Below are 20,159 nucleotides of genomic sequence, written 5' to 3' on the forward strand. Positions count from 1 at the left end.
GGGCCCGGGCGGAGGGGAGCTGGCCGCTCTCCCGTTTACCACGAGGAGCCGAGACTTCCGCGCGCGTTCTATTCACAGCAACCGGCCACTGGCAGCGCCCCGGCCGGCTCTGCTCCTCCCTGGCACGGGCTGGCAGGAGATGCACAGGCGGGATCCCGCGGGGCAGGATTTCAGTTGCACATGCCCAGCAGCACCTCAGCACTTACTCCTAGCCTCACATGGAGCAGTGCCCATGCCTTGTCAGCAGACCCGCCCTGTGCCTGAGGAGAGGCGCCCATGCTCGCTCGCTCTCAAGGCAGCTTTAGCCTAAGTGATAAAGCACGGGCTGAGCCAAGTCATGCTGAAAGGGTCAGGGGCTGGGGCTGCAGCTTGAGCTGGGAGACCCAGAGGGCCCAGCCATCTGTCAGTGTTTTCTCCTTGGGAAGGTGGTCGCTGAATACTTCTGCTGCTCCCCATGAGATTCATTTCCAGCAAACAATGATGTTAGGATCATTCTCAAGCCTTTCATCCAACTCCCTGTAGCTCATTCCTGTGGAAGAAGCACAGAAGCAATAATGCAAGAACCAGACTACTGAGCACACATACAGCACTAGCCATTAGTCCATCTGCCCAGTTTCAGTATTGTCCCCATTATTATCACACACGGGGACACACAAGCATGGAGTGGAAATCAGAATCCAACTCCTGGCCATGCTCAACCCACTTAGTCATTCATCAGCTCAAAAACAGACAACACACAGGTCCTAGACTTTAGGTCTCCTCACCCATTACAGCTTTGCCACATTAAACATGGCCTATGGTGGTGCTCTAGATGAGAAAGACCATGCAGTTCAACATGTATCCATGAACACTATTTTAATATTCAAGAAAGGACAAGGGAAAAAAAACAAGGGTCACATGGGTTCTGTTAAAAGGATCCTCTGAGCTAGACTCTCCTGGAGCCCCAAGATCGCACTCTCCAGCCCAGCAAAGGTCAAACAGCTGCCTCAGTTATCTCTCTCAAAGCTAGGTGATTCTCCAAGATAATAGACTAGATTGCTAGTCTGCAACTAGCAACATTTGCATATCCAACTTACAGTGAGAGAAGCAGAATAGAAGCCCTTCTATAAGAACAGCATCTAGCACAATGAGGTCCTAAGCCATAACTGAGGTTCCTAGGTTTTTCCACAGTTGGAGATCTCAGATTGCAGACCTAGTGCCCATAGACATGCACACAGACCTCAGTTTCTGGGAACGTTCATGCATGTACCTGTTTTACAGCAGATCTCATCATAACTGTGGCAGCCTGTGTACAGCCGTGCCGGGTGACTCCTCTCTTCCCGCACTATCTTCACGGGATACTTCTGGAGTCTTCGGATAAGGTCCTTCATCAGGCCAAACTGGATAAGCTTCCTGAAAGAGACGGAAAAACAAAATGCTCACAGAAGGGCTGTGATCCTGGGAAAAAAGTGCAAGTAGATGGGGCTTGGAGCAGAAGCCTCAAGTTCCTTTCACCACAGCTGCCAGCGAGAGCTCTGTTGTGTCCCAACCCAGCTCATCCTCTCAGCTGAGCCTGGAGCCAATTCAAATGCTGAGTCTATGTCATACAACAGAGCTGGTGGTCACAACCTAGCAGTAAGGGATGCATGGCTTTGAGGGAATGAATCCTGCAGTCAATCTGACAGGAAAGGGCTCAAGAGGAGTCTGAAGCAGGAGACCCAAACTCTGATGAAGTTTCACTTTGTGACCCCCAGATGAGTCACTTCATTGCTACACTATTCATGAGGATTTGAGGCTGCTGCCTGCATTCCCAAGTCAGTATCATTCAATGGCACTCTCACTGACAATCAGCAATGGCATAGCCTCATCCCAAGGGCTTAATTCTCAAAGAGAAAGCATCATCAGACCTTTCATCCACTCGCTGGAGCTGGAGGGTGTAGCGGGAGATGAGATCCCGCACAGTTGTGCCAGGGCTTAGCCCACAGTAAAGCTGGAAGACGTCTCTCAGACTGGCTCGTTTGTGACCTACAGGGAACAAAGACATCGCTGCAGTCCCCAATGCCAAGATGCAGGATTACCCGTCTCCTCACCAAAGCAATGATTGTGACTGTTTCTCTCTCAGTGGTGAGATTTTTTTCAAGCCCTTGATCACTCTCATTGCTCTTCTCTGAATTCTCTCTCGTTTTCCAAGATCCTTTGTGAGATGGGTGCCCTCTACTCCAAAAGCAGTCTAAATGACTGTGATAATGCAACTGGAATCATTAAACATACCCCCTCCTATCCCCACTTTTGCTGCAGATACATAAAGCAGATGTTGTCACTTAACTGTCTACTATGATGTCCAGGGCCCCAATTTAGAAACTGGTAAGTACGTCTTTGCTTTAATGCAAATGCAGTGGGTATTGTGCGTTGTATTAATGCTGAATGCTTTTTCCTGTTTTACAATCTACTAATCTGGCTTACTCAGGTCTCCCTGAAGTTCCTCACAGTTCTCTCTGGTTCTGACCAACCTAAGTAACTTTGTCATATGCGAAAAACTGGTGTCTTTATGTTGATACTTTACAGATCATTAGGCTAGATAGTAGGAGAAACTCTCTCATGAGTAGTAAATCACCGGAACAGGCTGCCCAGAGTTTGTAGAATCTCTATCCTTGCAGGTTTTTAAAAGCCGGCTGACACCATCTGGGATGATACAGTTGGAGATGGTCCCACTTTGACCAGGCGGTTGGACTACATGACCACCTGAGGTCTCTTCCAACCCTGATTTTCTATGATTCTATGCTTAACACAGAAGCTCCCAGGTGATGACTCTTGGTTAGAAACAAACACAAGTGAAGAACAAAACGCTGAAATGTTGATTCCCTAGCCTTTACTACAGCAGACTTTGGAAGGAACCTGGAAGTCATGATGGGCCAGGGACCATATCATCTCTGCTCATATCTAGTTCAGTTCAAGCCCACTATACCTTGTTTGGTGACATAAGACAGACATTCTTCTTGGAGGCATTTATCATCCACCAGGTCCTGGACTTTAGGTGTGGTGCAGTATACATTTGAGTACTGGAAGGAGGGGAGAAGAGGAAAGTTGGGGGAAGTGAGAGAGAAAGCTATGACACTCCCATTCAAAGGCTCCTCAGTTTCTGGTGAAGCTCATGAACTAGAAAAATCAAAACAAAACTCTAAATGCCTCACAAGTGCCTTAAATTTGTCAGGGGAGGGCAGCAGGGAATTGAAGATGCTCTATTTACTATGGCACCCCCTGGAGTAACTAGGAACAATGGCCACAAATTGACGGAGAGCAGATTTAGGTTAAACGTTAGAAAGAACTTCCTCACAGTAAGGGTTGCAAGAATCTGGAATGGGCTTCCAAGGGAGGTGGTGCTCTCCCCTACCTTGGGGGGTCTTCAAGAGGAGACTGGACAAGCACCTAGCTGGGGTCATCTGGCCCCAGCACTCTTTCCTGCCCAGGGCAAGGGGTCGGACTCGATGACTTACTGAGGTCCCTTCCAACCCTAACATCTATGACTATGAATCTATGAATGCCCCCACCATAAAAGCCTTAATATGGGGTAAATGCAGGTCAGAAACATAAAATTCTCCATCTTCCCAACACCAGTACCTTTTAGCAGGGGCTTTTGCTCCTCCAAATTCTACACAAGAAGCTACAGAGAAGCTCCCCTCTGCTCACACCAAGTTGGGTCCAGCGGTTAGAAGCAGGAATGTTCCTGCCCCTAGGTGTTACTGCAAGGTTATGGGCAGAATTTTACACTGCATGCACTTTGTTCCTGGCAGAACATGGCCACCATCAGTGGACTTAAAGCCATCACTAAAGCTTTACAACCTTATTTTAAGGTCCTTAGCACTAGCCCGCACTACCTGAGCAGTTTCGTTCCTGGCAGGAATCTTCTAGCCATACCCACCTGCAATATGGAGACCAGAGTCACCACCCCATAATATCTGCAAGACAGGCAATAACACACATTAGAGAGCTCTGGTTAGAAATGACATCAGCTCCACTCCATTCCCCCTCCCCCTCAGCAACACACTGGTTTCTCTATTACTATTTATCAACTGCAGGCCCATCTTTTTGCAATGCTTTCTTTATAGGAAAGAGTATTTAGCTGCATGGAATAATTTTCCACATAGAGAGACCAGGGTGCTGAAAGGATCAGACTGCAGGGCTAAAGAAAGGGGAATAAAATGTTTTCCTTGCTTCCCACTGCTTTTGCTCTTGAGGTAGCACTTACAACAAGTTCTGGATGGCAATTCGCACCAAATTGAGCTCCACGTCAGCTTCAGCTGAGATCTTCTGAACATGTCGAAATCCATCAATGTATGGCAGGATCTAGATAAGCAGCATGTGAGAGCCATTAAAGAGTGGAGTGACAAATCTGCAGGAGAGACCAGTATGTGTTGCACTGATGGCTTTCCTAAGCTGAGCTAGCGAAACCGTTGTAATGACACTGCCAGGAAGTGGATCTCCATTCAAAATGCCTAATTTACTTCAGTGAGGATTTTTTTTCAGTGTTAATACAAGGCAGCGTTAAATTTATTTGGGTGCCTTAATTAAGTTAAAAGAAATCCAAGCACACTAAGTATAACTTGGAAGTCAGAGTTAAGGTGACAAGACATCCAAGTTTTTGCCTTTATTTACATTTACTTTTGACTGTAACTGCCTTCATGTATTTTTTAACAAGGGACAGCAATGTCAATATACAAACCAAATGTGAACATCTGGTATCTAAGGATCCTGCAGCCAACATTGCAGCCACACATGAACAAATTATACTTTTACAGAACTGAATACCTGGGAGACCTTAGACCAAATTTTCAAATCCATCATATGTGCACAGAGGACTAATCTGCATTCAAAATGAGACCATAAAGAAGATTTTAGTTGGAGATGTAACACCATATCAAGGATACAGAGTAATTTATAGATGAATTAGAACTATCCTATTAATACTTGGAAATGTCTGTAATTGGGGATAAGAGGTGAGAATCCCATGTCTGTTGACTTAACAGACATTAACCAGGCCTAGTTACCCAAAAAGACCCTTCTTCATAAAGTGTCCAAATCAAGCAAAAGGCAAATACCATTTATCATATTAGGTGGGAATGGCTGAGCAAAATGCAGCAGCAGCCAGCAAGATCTTATCCTCAAGGGAACCAGGTTCCAATACAGTCTCAGAAGGCTGGGCTCCATAACCGAAGGCTTTTGCCATCCTGTCTCCTCAACAGCTGATTTATCAGCATCCCTGAGCATCTGAGCAAGGACAGTAGGGAGCCAAGTTGTGGTTAACTCACTGTTCACCAGATACCAGGTGCTATGACTGCCTCCTGTCACATCTCCATTCAATGGACTGAATTGCTAGAACAGGACCTGACCCCATTAAATCTTTTCCCAATATTTAGCCCACTGTTGTCAAGCACTCTGACCTGCTGGGTGGTGAGATCCCACTGGGAGTTAAAGAAGTCATCTTTGTCTTGAGTGAAGACAGGCACATCATACTCCTGCACAATGGGAGGGTCCGGCCGCAGTTCAATCACTTTCAGGTGAATGGTGTTTGACTCATCTGAGAGAAGACATAGAGAACACAGATGCTGTAGGGAAAGAACTGCCTCTGAAAGCACTCAAAGCTCATAAAAAATACCTGCCCTGTCTCTGACCTTTCCCAGCTTAAATCAGGGCTGGACATAAAAGAGCATGTATTCTACAGTACTGTGGTCACCACTGACACCTGAAGGCAGGAATTACATGGCAAATGTCAACATCCCCTTCCACTGTCTTTGCACGACTGTTTAGTCCAATGGCAACTACATCCATGGGCATTTAGCTTCCCAAAGTACTGCAGCCCCATTTCACTAATAAACGGACTCCCTGGTAAGAGGCAGCAAGAGAGAAGTGCACCTTTCCCAAACCCTTGCCAAGCATATCTAAGTCCATTCCCTCTCCTGTGCCCCTGCTGCCCATGAACTTCATGCTAACAGTACTTTAGAGACCCCCAAAAAGAGCTGAGTAAAGGGACATAAACCTGGATTTCCAAGCCCAACAGCTGCCCTCCAACAAAAGCTACAGGTGCCATACTGGGAGGTCACCCTGGCTCAGAATTCAGAGCGATGAAAAAGCATTCACTGAGCAGCTGAGAAAGGGAAAGAGAAGGGAGCAATATTATAATCAGTTGTTGTAACTAGCAGTAGTTACCTATTGGCAAAGTACATTTTCCTTTGGCATTTAGCTCCTCCAACAGGATGGTCATGATCGGCACCAGCTTTTGCTTACTCTCTTCATTAGAGATAAAGCCACTTTCCAGCTAGGAGAGAAGAGAGTCAGCATTACCTCCTCCCAACAGTGCTTATCGGCGGTAAGAATTTGAAACAGTGGACAATTACCCTTGTATCTCTCCCTAAAGCTACCTTGGATCTGTTAGGAAAAAAGAGGTCATAAAGATGCCTCCCTGGTGTTTTTATCTTTACAATGAAATACTAGAAAAATCTTCACTTCCTCCAAAATAACCTATACATGAGATTTCTGTAAATTCTATTGGGGGTGGGGGGGGGAAAAAAAAAAAAAAAAATCAAGAAATCCATTATTCAATTATTAAGATGCCTGACAGAAAAAGACAGACATATGCTAAATTTCAGACTTAGTTTTACCTCCAATTAACAGATTTAGTGGTGAGTCCTCAAGAAAACTCTCTCTGGCCATTTAGTTGAGGAGGACATGTATTTCACATACACCACAGAGAGGCTGAACACCCATGCTGGGTATCAAATGGAATTCAACTTTAACTATGGGGTTATCACCTGGGGCTCCAATGTTTAAGCATAGAAATGAATTTTGATCAGAATACAACTGCCACCACTTACAGTGCCTGTAAGGAAACATCCCTAGTAGAACACTTGTTAAAAGGAGTTCTAAGCAACTCCCATCTTGAAATTTAGGATGTAAGAGGGAAATGGAGATTTTAATGTTGAATTTCAAATGTACCTAGCACAAAGTACTGGAAAATATTATCTCAAGTGTGTTCACTGTCTCCTACCTTAGCCATAAAGAGATGGAAGGACCCTCCAGATGTCATCTAGTCCAACCCCCTGAACTTTATAACATTTGTTTTTATAAGCTATAATAATGAAAATGTACTACTAATGTTGAATTACCCAAGTTGCCTTGTGATAAAAGTCAAACACTGTGTGGCAATAATGTATGCCTAAGGGGCAGAGTTAGGTTATATACATATGACCTGACTTTTGTGGCCTGACTTTAGAGCAAACAGCACAAAATTACTGAGTCTGGTTTTATACAAAGTGGACATAGAATAGTACACTGGAAACCTCTCTGACCTCTAAGGTGGTAAGATAGCCAGCCAGTTTCTTTACAATAGGCTCCAGTGCACAGGTTTCAGCTCTAGCATCACAAACGAAGCCCAGGTTGAAGAGCAAGGCATTCCGGCTGTACTTCTTGTGCTCAATACAAACTGGGCAGCCAATCAGCTTCTTCTCCATAGCAGTTCTATTACAATGAAAGAGACACACAAACCATCACTGTGAAATCGTGGGGGCACCAGTTCCAACTGCTTCATGAAGAATTAATCCCATTTTACTTTTTAAGCAAAAATTACAGTTGGTTTTATATGAAACGAAAAATGACCCCTCCCCAAACTCACAACACTTAATCCAAGTGCAGAACGATATATTCTGAGAATCTGTTTTCCTGAGATGTTTACACAGATTTATGAACTAATTGAAAGCGAGTCCTTTAAAAAATAGCACCTTTGCCAGGCTTTGTCCCAAATAACCTTAACAGGATGCTTCAAACTTTCTATATAATTCAAATGCACTGAAATCCTGTGTGGAGGTTACCTTTGAACCCCTACTTAAATTAACAACTGTGGCATCTCCTTGCTATTAACTGTATAGGTAACAAGAGAAGCCCAGTCAAGTGCTCAAGTAAATGTGGCCAAAGGTAAACCAGCCCAAACTCTCAAGGAAGGGCCTATGTTCTTTGCTTTCTTGTTGCATTCCCCAAGGCCTGTGCTTTCCAGTCAGCACTGACACTTGGGGAGTTCAGCAGCTCTAGCTTCAAGCAGCTCCATCCTTGTTGAAACTGCTAAACTAAAAGCTCTCGACTGCACCTCTAGCACTGGTTAAGGATGACAGACCTGGATACAGAAAGCTTCTGCTTATCTACAGCAGAGCTACAGCCCAAGTAGTAGCAGAGCAAACTTCTCCCAACTCATAGGCTTCGTGCTTCCTCATTTGGAGGTGGAGTCATAGTTCAGCACCAATGGTCCAGTCTGGTCCATCCTCAGACTTTCTCCAAGACTGTACCAAGGGGGCCTACAATGAGCACCAGCTATGATGGGTTCTGCAACACACACTCTTGTCCACTGGGACCAGGAGCCACTACTTATGTCATCTAGGCCACCAGACAGCTGTCAGATAGATGGATCTGTCAGTAGTGGTGGCCTTAGAGTTGTTGGGGCCCTGGGCAAGACAGTCATTTGGGGCCCCTTAGAGGCTTAATTCTGATGACCTATAAGCAAGTTGGACATTTTCAATTTCACTCTGCCCTATCCATGAAACTTATGAATAAGGTGAAGAAAGAACTTCCTTGCACAAACTTCACCCCCCCAAAAAACTGTTACAAAACATTGGGGCCCCCTAAAATGTAGGGCTCTGGGCAGGTGCCCAGTTTTCCCTCCCCTAAGGCCACGACTGCTGTCAGTCTCCTTTGAGCTGGGGGGGGGGGGGGGGGGGGGGGGGGGCAGGCAAAGAATTAAACTTTGCTCAGCTTTGCCTGGAAGCTGGACCCTTGCTTTGAGTGAATGGGGGCTATACTTACACTGTGATGAGCTTGTTCTGCAGTTCAGGTTTGGTGATGATGTACACCTGGACCGTATCAAAGAGCTCCCGGGATATGAAATCCTCTGGGACCTGCATGGCCAAAGCAGCAATGCATCACTGAGGGTAGAGCACCCAGTCAAAACCTAGCAGCAAACTAAGTGCAAGGAAAAGGAACAGTCCTCGAGGACCCCAGAAAGGAACTTTTGAAGACAACATTAGAAGTTATATTGTAACAATGAATCTCAGTTTAGTCCATCAAACATACAAATGGCTCAGGAGCACACTGGAGATGGAGGGAGTCAGCCACAGGAGGAGTGCCCTGCTTGGAGCTCTCCATGCACAGTGTAAATGAACACCCAGGTTCCCCAACGGACTGGGATCACTGACCTGGTAGGTTATTTTAGGTCCCAGCGTTGGGTGGAATTCACTGAAGAAGATGCACTCAATTCTGCTGCTGCTCCCCATGATGCTGCTGTAAGACAGCATGTGCAGCATCAGTGTCTATTAAAAAAGCAGTAAGGTAGGTTCTCCTGGAAGAGACGAGGGTGAGAGAAGTCCCATTCTCCTCCCAGGAAGAACATGGAAGAAGCAGCACACACCTGAGACTGACCTGGGTTTAATACCTCTGAAACCCAAACTCTGAAGTAAGTTACAGCAGCGGTAAGTCTGGCTCTTCTGATCTAAAGCCTGTGGTCGTCATTCCTGCTTTTGAACCGGGGCCCAGGACTTCCAGGTTTTAGGCACTACCTGTTTGAATAGAAGATATGTACATTGCTGTGGGGGCAGGAACTGGATCCCATGGCCGCCCCTGCCTATGGCCTGGCCTGTGGCTGACCTGCTAGGCAAGTGCGAGCTGTGCCACTGCAGTTTCTATGGCAAGGATGGCCCACACCGGCTCCTGGCCCCAAGCCTGTCTGATAACACAGACGCTGACCCAAGCAACTGGGCACGTCACATTGCAGCCTTAGCCTGGCACTGGCCCCGAGAGTCACCATGCACCAAGCAGGTCTTTGCTTCTCCCTACCACCATGCCGGCGCAGCCTGTTGCTGGGGGCCACGAGGTCTGCCGCCTGCCCCCTGCGGCCAGCGTTGTCAGGTCTTAAATATGAAATTATCATATTGGAAGATCAAAATGATCACATTTGCTGAAAAACTACTGTACACTGAGAACACATGCGAATAAGTCCTATTTACTTTATATTACCCACTTCAAGTCGCCAGTGAGCGAGTGAGCGAGCACTGGGTCACTACAGCTGAAGCATTTTTTTATTTCGAGGCCAGCAGGCTGACTCGAGCGCTGGCAGCAAGCCCCGAAGTCAGTGAAGAATCCCTGAGGGTTTTGCAACAATAACGGCCTCAAAACTCCCCGCACGCCTTGAGCACTTTGACAATTATTGATCGTGCATCGCACGAGGGTTGGAAGTACCCTGCAAGTGCAACCATTCCCGTGCACCTGGCAGCGCTGCCGGCCCCGCCGGCCCCGGGCGTCCGCTCGCTCGTGCGGCGGCCGGGCTGCCCCCGCGCCCCGGACAGAAGCCTCACAGCCGCGGCGGCACAGGACCAGGGCAGGAAGGCAGGCGCTCGCTCGCTCACCTCCGCTCCGCGCCGCTCCAGCAGCCTCGCGCTCGTCTGCGCAGGCACAGCTCAGCCCCACTCCTCCCGCATGCGCAGTAGGGCCAAACGAAGCCCCCCCCCCCCCCCGGCCGCTCGCGTCACGTGGTGTCATTCTAAGACCGCCTCTCGTCACGTGGTCCTGAAGGAAGACGGCAAAGCGGGTTGACAGCTCCGAGGAGGGCGGGTACCACTGGTGATGGACAGCGGGGCTCAACCAATACGTCGGGCCGGACCCTCAAATGGGTGGGTTTCTATGGTGATGGACAAGGCCATCTAGCCAATCAGGAGGCGGCGGGCGCTTTTCCTGCTCTCCGCAGAGTTCCTGGTGAGCTGCCGCGGCTCGGGCGGGTGGCTGTCTCGGCGCCCCCAGTCCGCCGCCGCCCCCGGGCTCCGGGTACGAGCGCAGCAGCGGCGCTGCCGGGCCGGGCCGGGCCACGAGACCGGCTCCGCGCACCATGGCCCTGAGCGCGGAGGCGGAGTCGGGGATCTACCGCTCCCTGCGCGCTGCCTCGGGCGCTGCGGCGCACCTGGTCTCGCTGGCGCTGCCCGTGTCCGTGGCTGTGGTCGCCAGGCCCGGGTCAAGTAAGTCGGGCGCGGGGGGACTCGGGGAGGCGCTGGGCGTGGGGCGACCCCCGCGTGCAGATGTGTGCACACCGCCCTGCCTCGAGTTGCGCCCCGGCCCCGGCGCCTTCGCCCTCCCGCCCCCGCGGAGCCGGTCCCAGCGCTCGGGCCCCGCTTGGGACCGGCAGCAGCCCCGGCGTCGGGCCTCTTGTGACTCGGTTACTGCAGCTCCGGGACTGGTGTCCTCACACCACGGAGAGAGTAGGACGAGACCAGGGCGCCAGTCCCAGCGATGGCTGAGGCTGGCCCAATCCGTCCATTAGCTGCAAGTTTTTCTAGTCTTCAGCTGTGAAGCTTCAGCTCCTGCTCACAGGTGTGGTTTAACTGCACATCTTTAAGGGCACGCTGTCAGCTTTGAAACCTAGAGTGCCTAGTTTTGTGTGTCTCATTATCCAGAAAGGAGGCAAAATCATAAGGGGCATGTTAAGATGGCCTTTTCAGGCCAGGCCTCTCTTGGTCTGCTATCTAGTACCATGTAAACCAGTACAGCCTGTTCCAGAGTCAAGTTGTTGCCAGCTAAGCTGGTGCCCCCACCTGAGCTAGCCTGGGTGAGGAGGGTGTGTGGGCATCCCCCAGGACTTAAAAAACAAGACCTGTCAAAGGGTGGATGAGCTTCCCGCAAGCCAACAGCCATCCATTCCTGGGGAGGAGATGGGCGCTGCCAGGTTGCTCTACCCAAAGAATCGCCAATGATGCAAAGCAACTCAACCAGCCTGGGGGGTTGTTACAGCATCTGAAGTGCCCCACAGTTGCAGCAGCCTTGGGACAGGCTTGACTTGATATTAAGACTGAAGCTGGAGCATCTGCCATTGTGCAGCTGGGGAAGTAGCAAAACGGGCTGACAGATTTTCTCCAGTGAACAGCACTCAAGGGAAGACTTCTAGGATTTACCAGAAAGGACACACACAGCACAGCTCTCAGTGGGAGGGGAGGATGTTACCTTTTTTGTGCTCTAAGTGGCATCTTCTGGCACAGGAAGATTTGGGGACCTAAAGAAAAGTGATGTGCCCAAGCTCAAACAAGCGGTCTGTGATGGAGCAGGGAGTTGGCCCTGCAGCTTCCCAGTCCCAGGCTAGTGCCTAAACTCTTGGATCTTCCTCCCTCTCCTGAACTTCAGGGATTCCTTGTGTCGATGCCTTTCCATTCTCTGAAGTGCCTAATCCATCCCATTAGAAGGAAGCTTTTTTTTTTTTGGCTTGGTTTTTTTTTGTCTTCAACTGTACTGCATTTCACTGTGCTGGATGGCTGGTCTGAAAGGGCTCATTGGTCTCTCTCATTTCATTCCAGGCTTATTCTCCTGGCACCCTCTCTTAATGTCACTTGCGGTAAGTCAGACAAGATCTCTGCATTCCTGCCTTCCACCCTATAACCTGCATATCAGTTGAGCATGATAGTCCCACTGCCTGTGTCCCACAACCTGCTCAGTTCACCATTGCCTTGCATCACTTACAACTCTAAGACACAGTGGGTGTAACTTGCTGATGAGTCAGAACAGGAGTGTGTTTTACAGCCAGTTTGCACAACTTTGTGTGACTGCATGGTGTGCAGTGGTGAATAGGGTGGTGGGGCCTGGAATCCCACAACACCCGCTCTTTACCCTTGCCTGAGCCCTACAGAGAAAGCACCTCTCCAGGTCATAACCAGCCTGAAAGGTTGTTAGTCAGGCACTCATGCTTGTTTCAGCAGTAGTACCAGGCTATTGAAAACATCTATGAAGTGCTTTTGCTCAGGGCATGCTTGGCTAAGCCAGACACCTGGCTAGGCATGTTTACTGAATGGCTGCAAACCAGTTCTACAATGCAGTTCTGGTGCTCCCAGCATAGTGAGTACTTGTCACTGTTGGGAGTAAGCAGAGAACTAACTTGGCAACAAGGGCATGTCCTGATGAGCACACACATGTAGTTTGCAGCACCTTAAAGCAGTTTGAGGCACCACAAACCACATGCAGTGCACATGCACCTGTTTCCCACACTGCTAATTAGCAGCGCAGCAGTTTTTTTGACACCAGGAGATCCTGGCGTAAAAAAAAAACTGCTGCTGAAAAAAGTGGTATGGTACATGCAGCAGCAGCATGCATCATCAGAAAGGGAGCCTGGTCAGCCAGGGTCACACTCAGGCTGCCAGCCAGGCTCCAAGTGGCTGGCTTGGTACTGCTGCTTCCCTAGGTGGCCGCCAGGACCCCAGATAAGACTGCTGAGGCCAGCACAAGTGCTGGTCCTAGCCTCCCCTACCCCACCCAGGTCACTTTGCTGCACGCTGAAGTGCACACATAGGGGCATGCCCAGGAACAATTAGCAGCAGCACAAATATGTGCCACTGCTATGTCCCATGGGAAACGCGTGCCCCTGCACATGCGTGTTCATTAGGACACACCCAAGGATGCATTTTCCAGCACACACACACTTCCTTGGCCCAGCCCTTCTGTTGCCACCCCCACAATGAAAGTGTGGTGGCAGCATCCTAGCCCAGTGGTGCTCAACCTCTGGCTTGCAGAGCTGAGTCATCTGGCCCACAGGGCTCCTCACTGGTCTGGAAATCTGGCAGTGAAAGAGCCATGGCAGCATTAATTGCTGTTCCCCTGCTACTTATTTCTGGACCTGGTGGGGAGCCCTGTGGGATAAATAACATGGCCCTGCATGTGGGGTTGGGCTGGCACCAGGCTGGATTTGGATGCACAGGGTCACAACCATGGTCCAACCCCGTATCATTCATCTGGCCCATGGGGCTGGAACGTTGCGTGCCACTGCCCTAGCCCAAATGAGTTGGGAGAGTAGCAGGGAGCGATGGGCTACATTCCAGGTTGCTGGAAGATCCCCATTGCAGAGCCCCATTGCTGAACTTGCGACTCCTCCACATTGTAGTTGTTTGTCTTAGGCATCTGCACAGCCTCCATCACCAAAGCACCTTGGGGCCTCAGTCTTCTGGTTTCCATGGAGATGATAAGGAAGAGGTTGCAGGTGCCGGCATTACTTTGTCCATTGCATTTCAACAGCTGTGTTAAACCATTGTTCTTGTTTCTCCAGTTCTCCTTCTTGATGACAGAAGCCCTGCTGGTTTTCTCTCCAGAGACCTCACTGCTGCGCTCCTTCTCCCGCAAAGTCAAGGTCCGCTTCCATTGGGCACTTCAGCTGCTCTGTCTCCTCTGTGCCTTGCTGGGCCTAGGCATCATCAGCTACAACAAGTACCTGAATGGCAAGTCCCACTTTGTCACCTGGCATGGCCTGACTGGCTTGCTGACTGTGCTGTATGCCAGCATGCAGTGTATGGGGGGCCTCGCCCTCCTGTACCCCAAGCTAATGAAAAACTGGACGCTGGCCAAGCTGAAGCTCTATCACGCCACCTCTGGGCTGGTTTGCTACCTCCTGGGCTGTGCCAGCCTGATGCTGGGCATGTGCTCCCTGTGGTTTACCACCTTGGTGACTGGGGTCTTCTGGTACCTGGCAGTACTGTGCCCCATCCTCACCAGCCTGGTTATCATGAATCAAGTGAGCAATGCTTACCTCTACCGCAAAAGGATGAAGCCCTGAGGGACGATGCTGGAACACTGCCTTCCTGTGATCCTTGAAGGTTCTGCACATAGCCCATGAGGCATTCTGGGGCTTCTGGGTCCTTGGGCTCAGGAAGTCTCCAGTGCAGCTCACCTGCTTGCTGTTGTGTGATGTTTCCTTGGAGCTAGAGTTCTATTTTTTTTTATTACTGAAACTGTCTGTCATGTTGAACCTGCTCTTCAGAAAACTTCTTGCAGCCCTGATCTCAGGGTTGCAGTTGCTGTCAGCTAAGATGTGTGTTTTGTGTGAAAAACCTCAGTAATCCATCTATGCCTGCTCCGGTGCTGAATAGTGTCCTAGCAGTACATGCCTCTGGAGGTGGCAAACAGCTTGAAAGTGTTTGCACTGGATGCTATACCTGCTTGCTCAGACTTTGTACAGCCAGCAGCAAAAGGGCTTTTCAGGGCTACTTCTGCTTAATAGGCTCAAGTCTCATGCATTTTTTTTCCTCCCGTATAAGCACTGGGAATATAGAGGTGGCTGAGCGCAGGGAAGTTTGTTCCATTTGCTTGTAACTGGGAGCACCTTGCATTCTGCCCTCTAGGTCACTTTTGTTAGTAAAACTCAGCATTTCCTAGCAATGAAGAAGCCCACAGGACAGGTCACTCTAAACCAATATGGGGAGAGGAGTTGTGAGGCTGTGCTTTACAGATCCATATCACAACATATAGGATGTGAATACCAACTAGGGGGCATGCCTTGCTTTGGAGAAGAGCCAATATGAAGATGCACAGGCCTGGGGCAGACAAGTCTGGAAGGACAGGGGTGGGACTGCTTTCTCCCTTCAAGAGGAGGAGCTTTCCAGGTACCCTAGTAGAGAATTTGACATCAAGGAGATTTGAGCTACTGAGTTAATCTCATTCTGTGACAGGAGTTGAACCCAAGGTGGGAATGCAAACAGCCAACTCCATACCCATCACCTCAGGGCTGGTGCCATCAGTGTTGGAAGCCCCTGAATGGATCAAAGTCCATTAAAGTTCTTTCCTGCATACAGCTGCCTGGCAAAGGACAGCATGTCATCTGAGCTCTGGCTCACCCTCTGCAGCATTTGCTGGGGCCTGGAATATTTAGTTACAACTGTGGCAGAGATTCAGCACCTCACTGCACACTGTATCAGAATATAGCTGCACAAGGGCCTCTGCTTATGTATTATTTATAAAAAACAGTTATCTCCAGGCTTACAAGTGAAAGGACCAACCTAAGAAAGGGAGCATCTCACTTCGTGCTTGCTTGTGGCAACTCATGCAGGGCTGGAGCTGTTGCCCAGCTAGTTTGGAGACAGAAGGGAAAGGGGGCCTCTCTCCCCACTATCTCAACTTGAAGCATATCAGCATAATTAGCTTCACTTAACAGGTAGGGGAACTGACTTACCTGGGGTCACACAATGCGTAGAGCTAAGGATAGGGACACAGTCTCCAGGAACGGAGGCAATGCTGCTAAACCAGCTTCTCTCCCCGATTCTGATGCATCCTTGAGCTAAAGCTCTAGCTCACTGTTGTCCTTCTGGCCATGTGAGTATTAGCATCAGGCAGGTACTTGTGTCCCTACTCTGCATGTTACTTGGATAATGTTCCCATTGTATGTACCATACTGTCTTTGATTTATTTGTCACTGGAACAGGGGGAGAGGTGGGAAATGGTTTGTACAGGTGATCCTGTGGCACTCAGGTGGCCAGGAGTGGAGGTGGAGCAAGTATCTTGTTTGAAAGGGAAGGTGCAAATACTGCTGTCCCAGGGAAGAGGAGAAATGTGAGCCTCCCATGACACAATATAGAAAAATGCACTTTGGCTTCAGAATGATGGAGCTGGGAACTGAATGCAACTACTGGTTTGATTCCTCTTCTCACAAAAAACACATAAGGAAGAGAACACAAGTCTCCCAAAATCAAGTCATTTTTGAGGGAGAGGCTTAGTACATATGGACTAAGCTAGTGTCTGATCCCAATGAGAGGAGCCTTCACCTGTTACTTGAACAAACTAGGAAACAACTGATGAACCATAAGATATCCACCTTAGAAGACTCAGTATCACATCCTGGAGCATTACCTGCCATACAGTAGTCCCATTTTACATGGTCACAGAATTTTACTGGCTTAAGGGATGTCCAGATTGTGAACATCCCTGAGAAACATCCCTTCAATCAAGAGTAGGGAGAGGAATGTCTTTCCTGCTGTCTGGATAGGAGTATCCCTGGCTCCAGAATGAAGCCGTATTCCCACCTGTAACACACAGTGTGTCATGTTTGTGGCTTTCCTTCCCAGTTGAATGAGTTAATGAACCTACCTTAACAGCAGCAAAGTCCCATGTAGCCTTATGGGTACAAGGGATCAAGAAATGGTTTCATAGGTGGGGGAGCCTCAATTTCTTATAAGTTTCAGGATAGAAGAACTGCATCAGTAGATAGCAGCACTTTCAGCCCACTTGTAAAAAGCACATCCTAGTCTCTGCAGGACAGGTGAACTGGGAAAGACCTGAGCAAGAAAATTCAATCTGCATCCAGAGCCTTTTATATATACAATAAAAAAAGTTTCTAACAGCTATAACTGGACTGGCTTTTGTAGGTGGGGTTCTTGGGTTTTTTTTAATAGAAGGAAACCTCTTCATCTACTGAAGAAGATACTCACTCATGGGAAAACAGAAGTCTCCACACTTAGCTGGTGTTTTTCAGTCCTACAACAACAGGAAGAATTTAGTAACACAGGGTAAGAATAGCCCCTTTGCCTCAATGCTCCTATCCAACCTACCATGTTAACTGGTACAGCACAAGCAGGCCAATTTGTATTTTGGGAGCACTGTACTGGAACTCATTTCCTCCAGTCTAGACAGTATTGGGTGCACAAGATGAGTACAACTGAATTCCACCTGTATGGACTGTAGGGGCCACAGTGGGAATGGAGATTACAGGGAAGCTTCTATCACAATGGAAAACTTGAGGCATCATCCTTTTTCTTGTCCCTGGTCCATAATCTGCCCGTTTTCTCCAGTGACCTATACCTCTTCTCTATCCTACTCCAGAACCCAGTCTGCTAGGTCATGCTTTGAGTCCTGATCTCCAACACCACTTGCTATTTGCAGCCTGCTGCATCTCCCTTCTGCTAATACCATTTTCTTGCATTCTGCACAGCACTTGCTAGTCCAGCTGTGCCCCCAACCAGTTTTGCCGAGGCTCCTCACTTCTGACCTATGGCATCATAGTTCAATTCCTAGTACAGCTCCCAGACTGGTTTGGAGCAGAGAATAATACCACAGAAGAAGCTGAAGCAGTTATTAAATTACATGAATCTTCAGGAGCGAACAAAGACGGTAGCCACACTAAGAAGGAAATACTAAGGGCACCCCCCTTCACCTCACTCGTCCACGGATAGTGACAGAGGCTAGGGTCAGGTTATCAGTAGCATATTTAGAATTGCATTAGTAGTACCTCAAGAGAACTATGCAGGCAATTTCTTACTCAGAGTCCAGACAAGGAAGAGTTCAATGCTGCTTTTAGTCTGCCACTTCACACAGCCTTTTTCCATCTGTCTGTTTGTTACACCTGCTAAAAGTTCTTGTCAAACCCTCCCCTTCCAGCTTCAAAATCTTCACAGCATCCTTTGGTGAGAGTCTGGCCAGATGCCATGCTGATTTCTTTCTGCAGTCTGATGGATAGTACCCTCCCTTCGAACTAGCTTGTAAAACCAGGCCATGCACATTATGATGCGATGGGAAGGCAGCTGGAGAACTGGCAGCTGTAACTGCAGCTCTTTGGTACCAAGTAGCCTTCTTGAGCCTGCATCATGAAGGCTTCTAGCACAGAAGTGTGCAGCAGCAGGCAGTATCTTGCTTACTTGTCTTGGCATGGTTTCTTCATGCCATTCTCAGGCTAGGGCTTAATTTCACCAGCGCTTGTTGGTTGCCACTGGAAGAATGCTTGGAGAATCTGATCCTATACCCATTCATATATTGCCTGATCTGGTAGCTACAATCCAAGGCATCATAGGATGGGAGTATCTGCAAATGGGAACTCCTGTTATATAAGAGAATTGATCAGCCAAGTGCAGTCAAAAGCTCCATGACTATAACCCTGCCCCCTCTCATACACTAGTCTCTGTTAATATGAAGCCAATTCTGAACTGCAGCCATTGCTGCTTTACAGGTTTTTCACCTAAAAAAATTACACTGGTTCATAAGCATTTTGGTTATCAGATTCAGGTAGGAGCTGCAAGAGGTATATCTATGTATCATTACTCTTTTAACTCTCTGGACGCTAGGCTTTTCCAATGCATTTGGTCACATCTAGTGTATTAACATGCCCAAGCCATAAACGGCATTTGCTGAAATTCTCCTGGGGCTCTGCAAGCTTAACAGTATCTTTAAAACAGGTGCCCAAAGTCAGTACCTAAATCAGTGGCCCCATTTTCAAGAGTGCCTTTGGCTCCCATCAGGTTCTGTGCATAGGAATCTGCCACAGTGCGTCCCTCACTGCAAAATCATGCACCACACGCATTTCAAAGGAGCGGATAGATTTGCTCTCAGAAGACCCTCATGGCTGCAAAGAACCCTCCATATGCATGCTCACTTGACAGTGCTGCCTGCTGGCTCAGGGAGAGCCTGAAATGGCAGCCTCACACAAACTGTGTTGTGATTATTTGAGCACCCAGGTGGCCCATTCATCCTGCAAACCCAAACTGCCACCCAGGTACCAGGAATCCCAACTATCTGCTCTACCCCACCCAGCTTATCCCTGTTATTAATGCCACAATAAAAGTCAGTGGCATAGTGACTTCTCCCTTACCCCATGGATACAGAAAGCGTTAAAACAAGTACAGTACCAGCAAGGAGAGGCAGCTGTTGGATTCACATCAAACTGCATAAAAGCCCATTTTATTAACTTGTCCAAAACCAGTTCTCAGTTGGCTACACCTAGTGCTGGAGAGGTTCAAGCCCACTCTGACACAGGACCTTGCTCCTGTGTTTGATGCTGAAAGCAAGTCCTGCATCCCTGGCTGAAGAGCACAGCAGGAATCCACAGCAATCCACAGCACACCTGCTCCTAACTGCCACTGTACTACCCTCAGACCCCCCCCATAATTCCAAGTCTGCACACCCCTCAAATCACCAATTTCTCATGCCATGCAATCTATCCAACCCTGAGGGTCTAGCGTGACTTAACAGGGTGACAGCTACCTAGTTACTCTTGGGCCAGAGCAAGGATCTCTCTAGAGATGAAAGCCTAGCACCAGACTCCTGTGCTGTCACAGCCTACCACTGACAGCCCCGGGCCATGTTAGTAGCAGCCTTGGCTTCCAGGTCTGATCTCAAAAAGGCCAGCCCTGCACCTCTGTTCTCTAGCTAGAAACCATACTGAAACTAGTTACACAGAACAAACAAAAGGATCACTGGTGCCCTAGGAGGCATAAAGGCCTCTGACACCCATGGGGCTAAATCCAGATGTAGCTGTGAAGTAAATGGTGAGGAAGGAAGCAGTGTAGAGCGATGGAGAAACAATGGAAACTGAGATTCCATTGACAGGACTTACAGGATGGATTTACAAACTAAAGTGAGAGGCACTC

General features: G+C 48.6%; 2 protein-coding genes across 8 annotated transcripts; one reads left to right on the forward strand and one right to left on the reverse strand.

Annotated features, from left to right (window-relative positions):
* Positions 1–4: 4 nt before the first annotated feature.
* NPRL2 (NPR2 like, GATOR1 complex subunit) lies at positions 5–10,493 on the reverse strand. 6 transcript variants are annotated; one of them, XM_006266389.4, is made up of 13 exons: positions 10,419–10,493; positions 9,436–9,572; positions 9,213–9,297; positions 8,824–8,915; positions 7,323–7,491; positions 6,184–6,292; positions 5,418–5,554; positions 4,226–4,323; positions 3,899–3,935; positions 2,945–3,038; positions 1,887–2,004; positions 1,250–1,392; positions 5–529 (listed from the first exon to the last, which is right to left on the reverse strand). In XM_006266389.4, the coding sequence occupies exons 3-13, from the start codon at positions 9,288–9,290 to the stop codon at positions 462–464; spliced, it is 1,143 nt and encodes a 380-aa protein (XP_006266451.1). In that variant the 5' UTR covers positions 9,291–9,297; positions 9,436–9,572; positions 10,419–10,493; the 3' UTR covers positions 5–461. The 6 variants fall into 6 exon arrangements, with proteins under 6 accessions (XP_006266451.1, XP_006266449.1, XP_014455593.1 ...); XM_006266387.4 differs by having other exon boundaries at positions 9,213–9,326; XM_014600107.3 differs by having other exon boundaries at positions 9,213–9,355.
* A 117-nt stretch (positions 10,494–10,610) lies between these two features.
* On the forward strand, positions 10,611–17,150 carry LOC102576699 (transmembrane reductase CYB561D2). Of its 2 annotated transcripts, none has more exons than XM_019475936.2 (3): positions 10,611–10,682; positions 12,348–12,385; positions 14,084–17,150. In XM_019475936.2, the coding sequence occupies exons 1-3, from the start codon at positions 10,679–10,681 to the stop codon at positions 14,585–14,587; spliced, it is 546 nt and encodes a 181-aa protein (XP_019331481.1). In that variant the 5' UTR covers positions 10,611–10,678; the 3' UTR covers positions 14,588–17,150. The 2 variants fall into 2 exon arrangements, with proteins under 2 accessions (XP_019331481.1, XP_006266452.1); XM_006266390.4 differs by lacking the exon at positions 10,611–10,682 and adding an exon at positions 10,751–11,021.
* Positions 17,151–20,159: the final 3,009 nt, after the last annotated feature.

Source organism: Alligator mississippiensis, chromosome 12, assembly GCF_030867095.1.
Source record: "Alligator mississippiensis isolate rAllMis1 chromosome 12, rAllMis1, whole genome shotgun sequence".
In the NCBI taxonomy this organism is placed as follows: domain Eukaryota; kingdom Metazoa; phylum Chordata; order Crocodylia; family Alligatoridae; genus Alligator; species Alligator mississippiensis.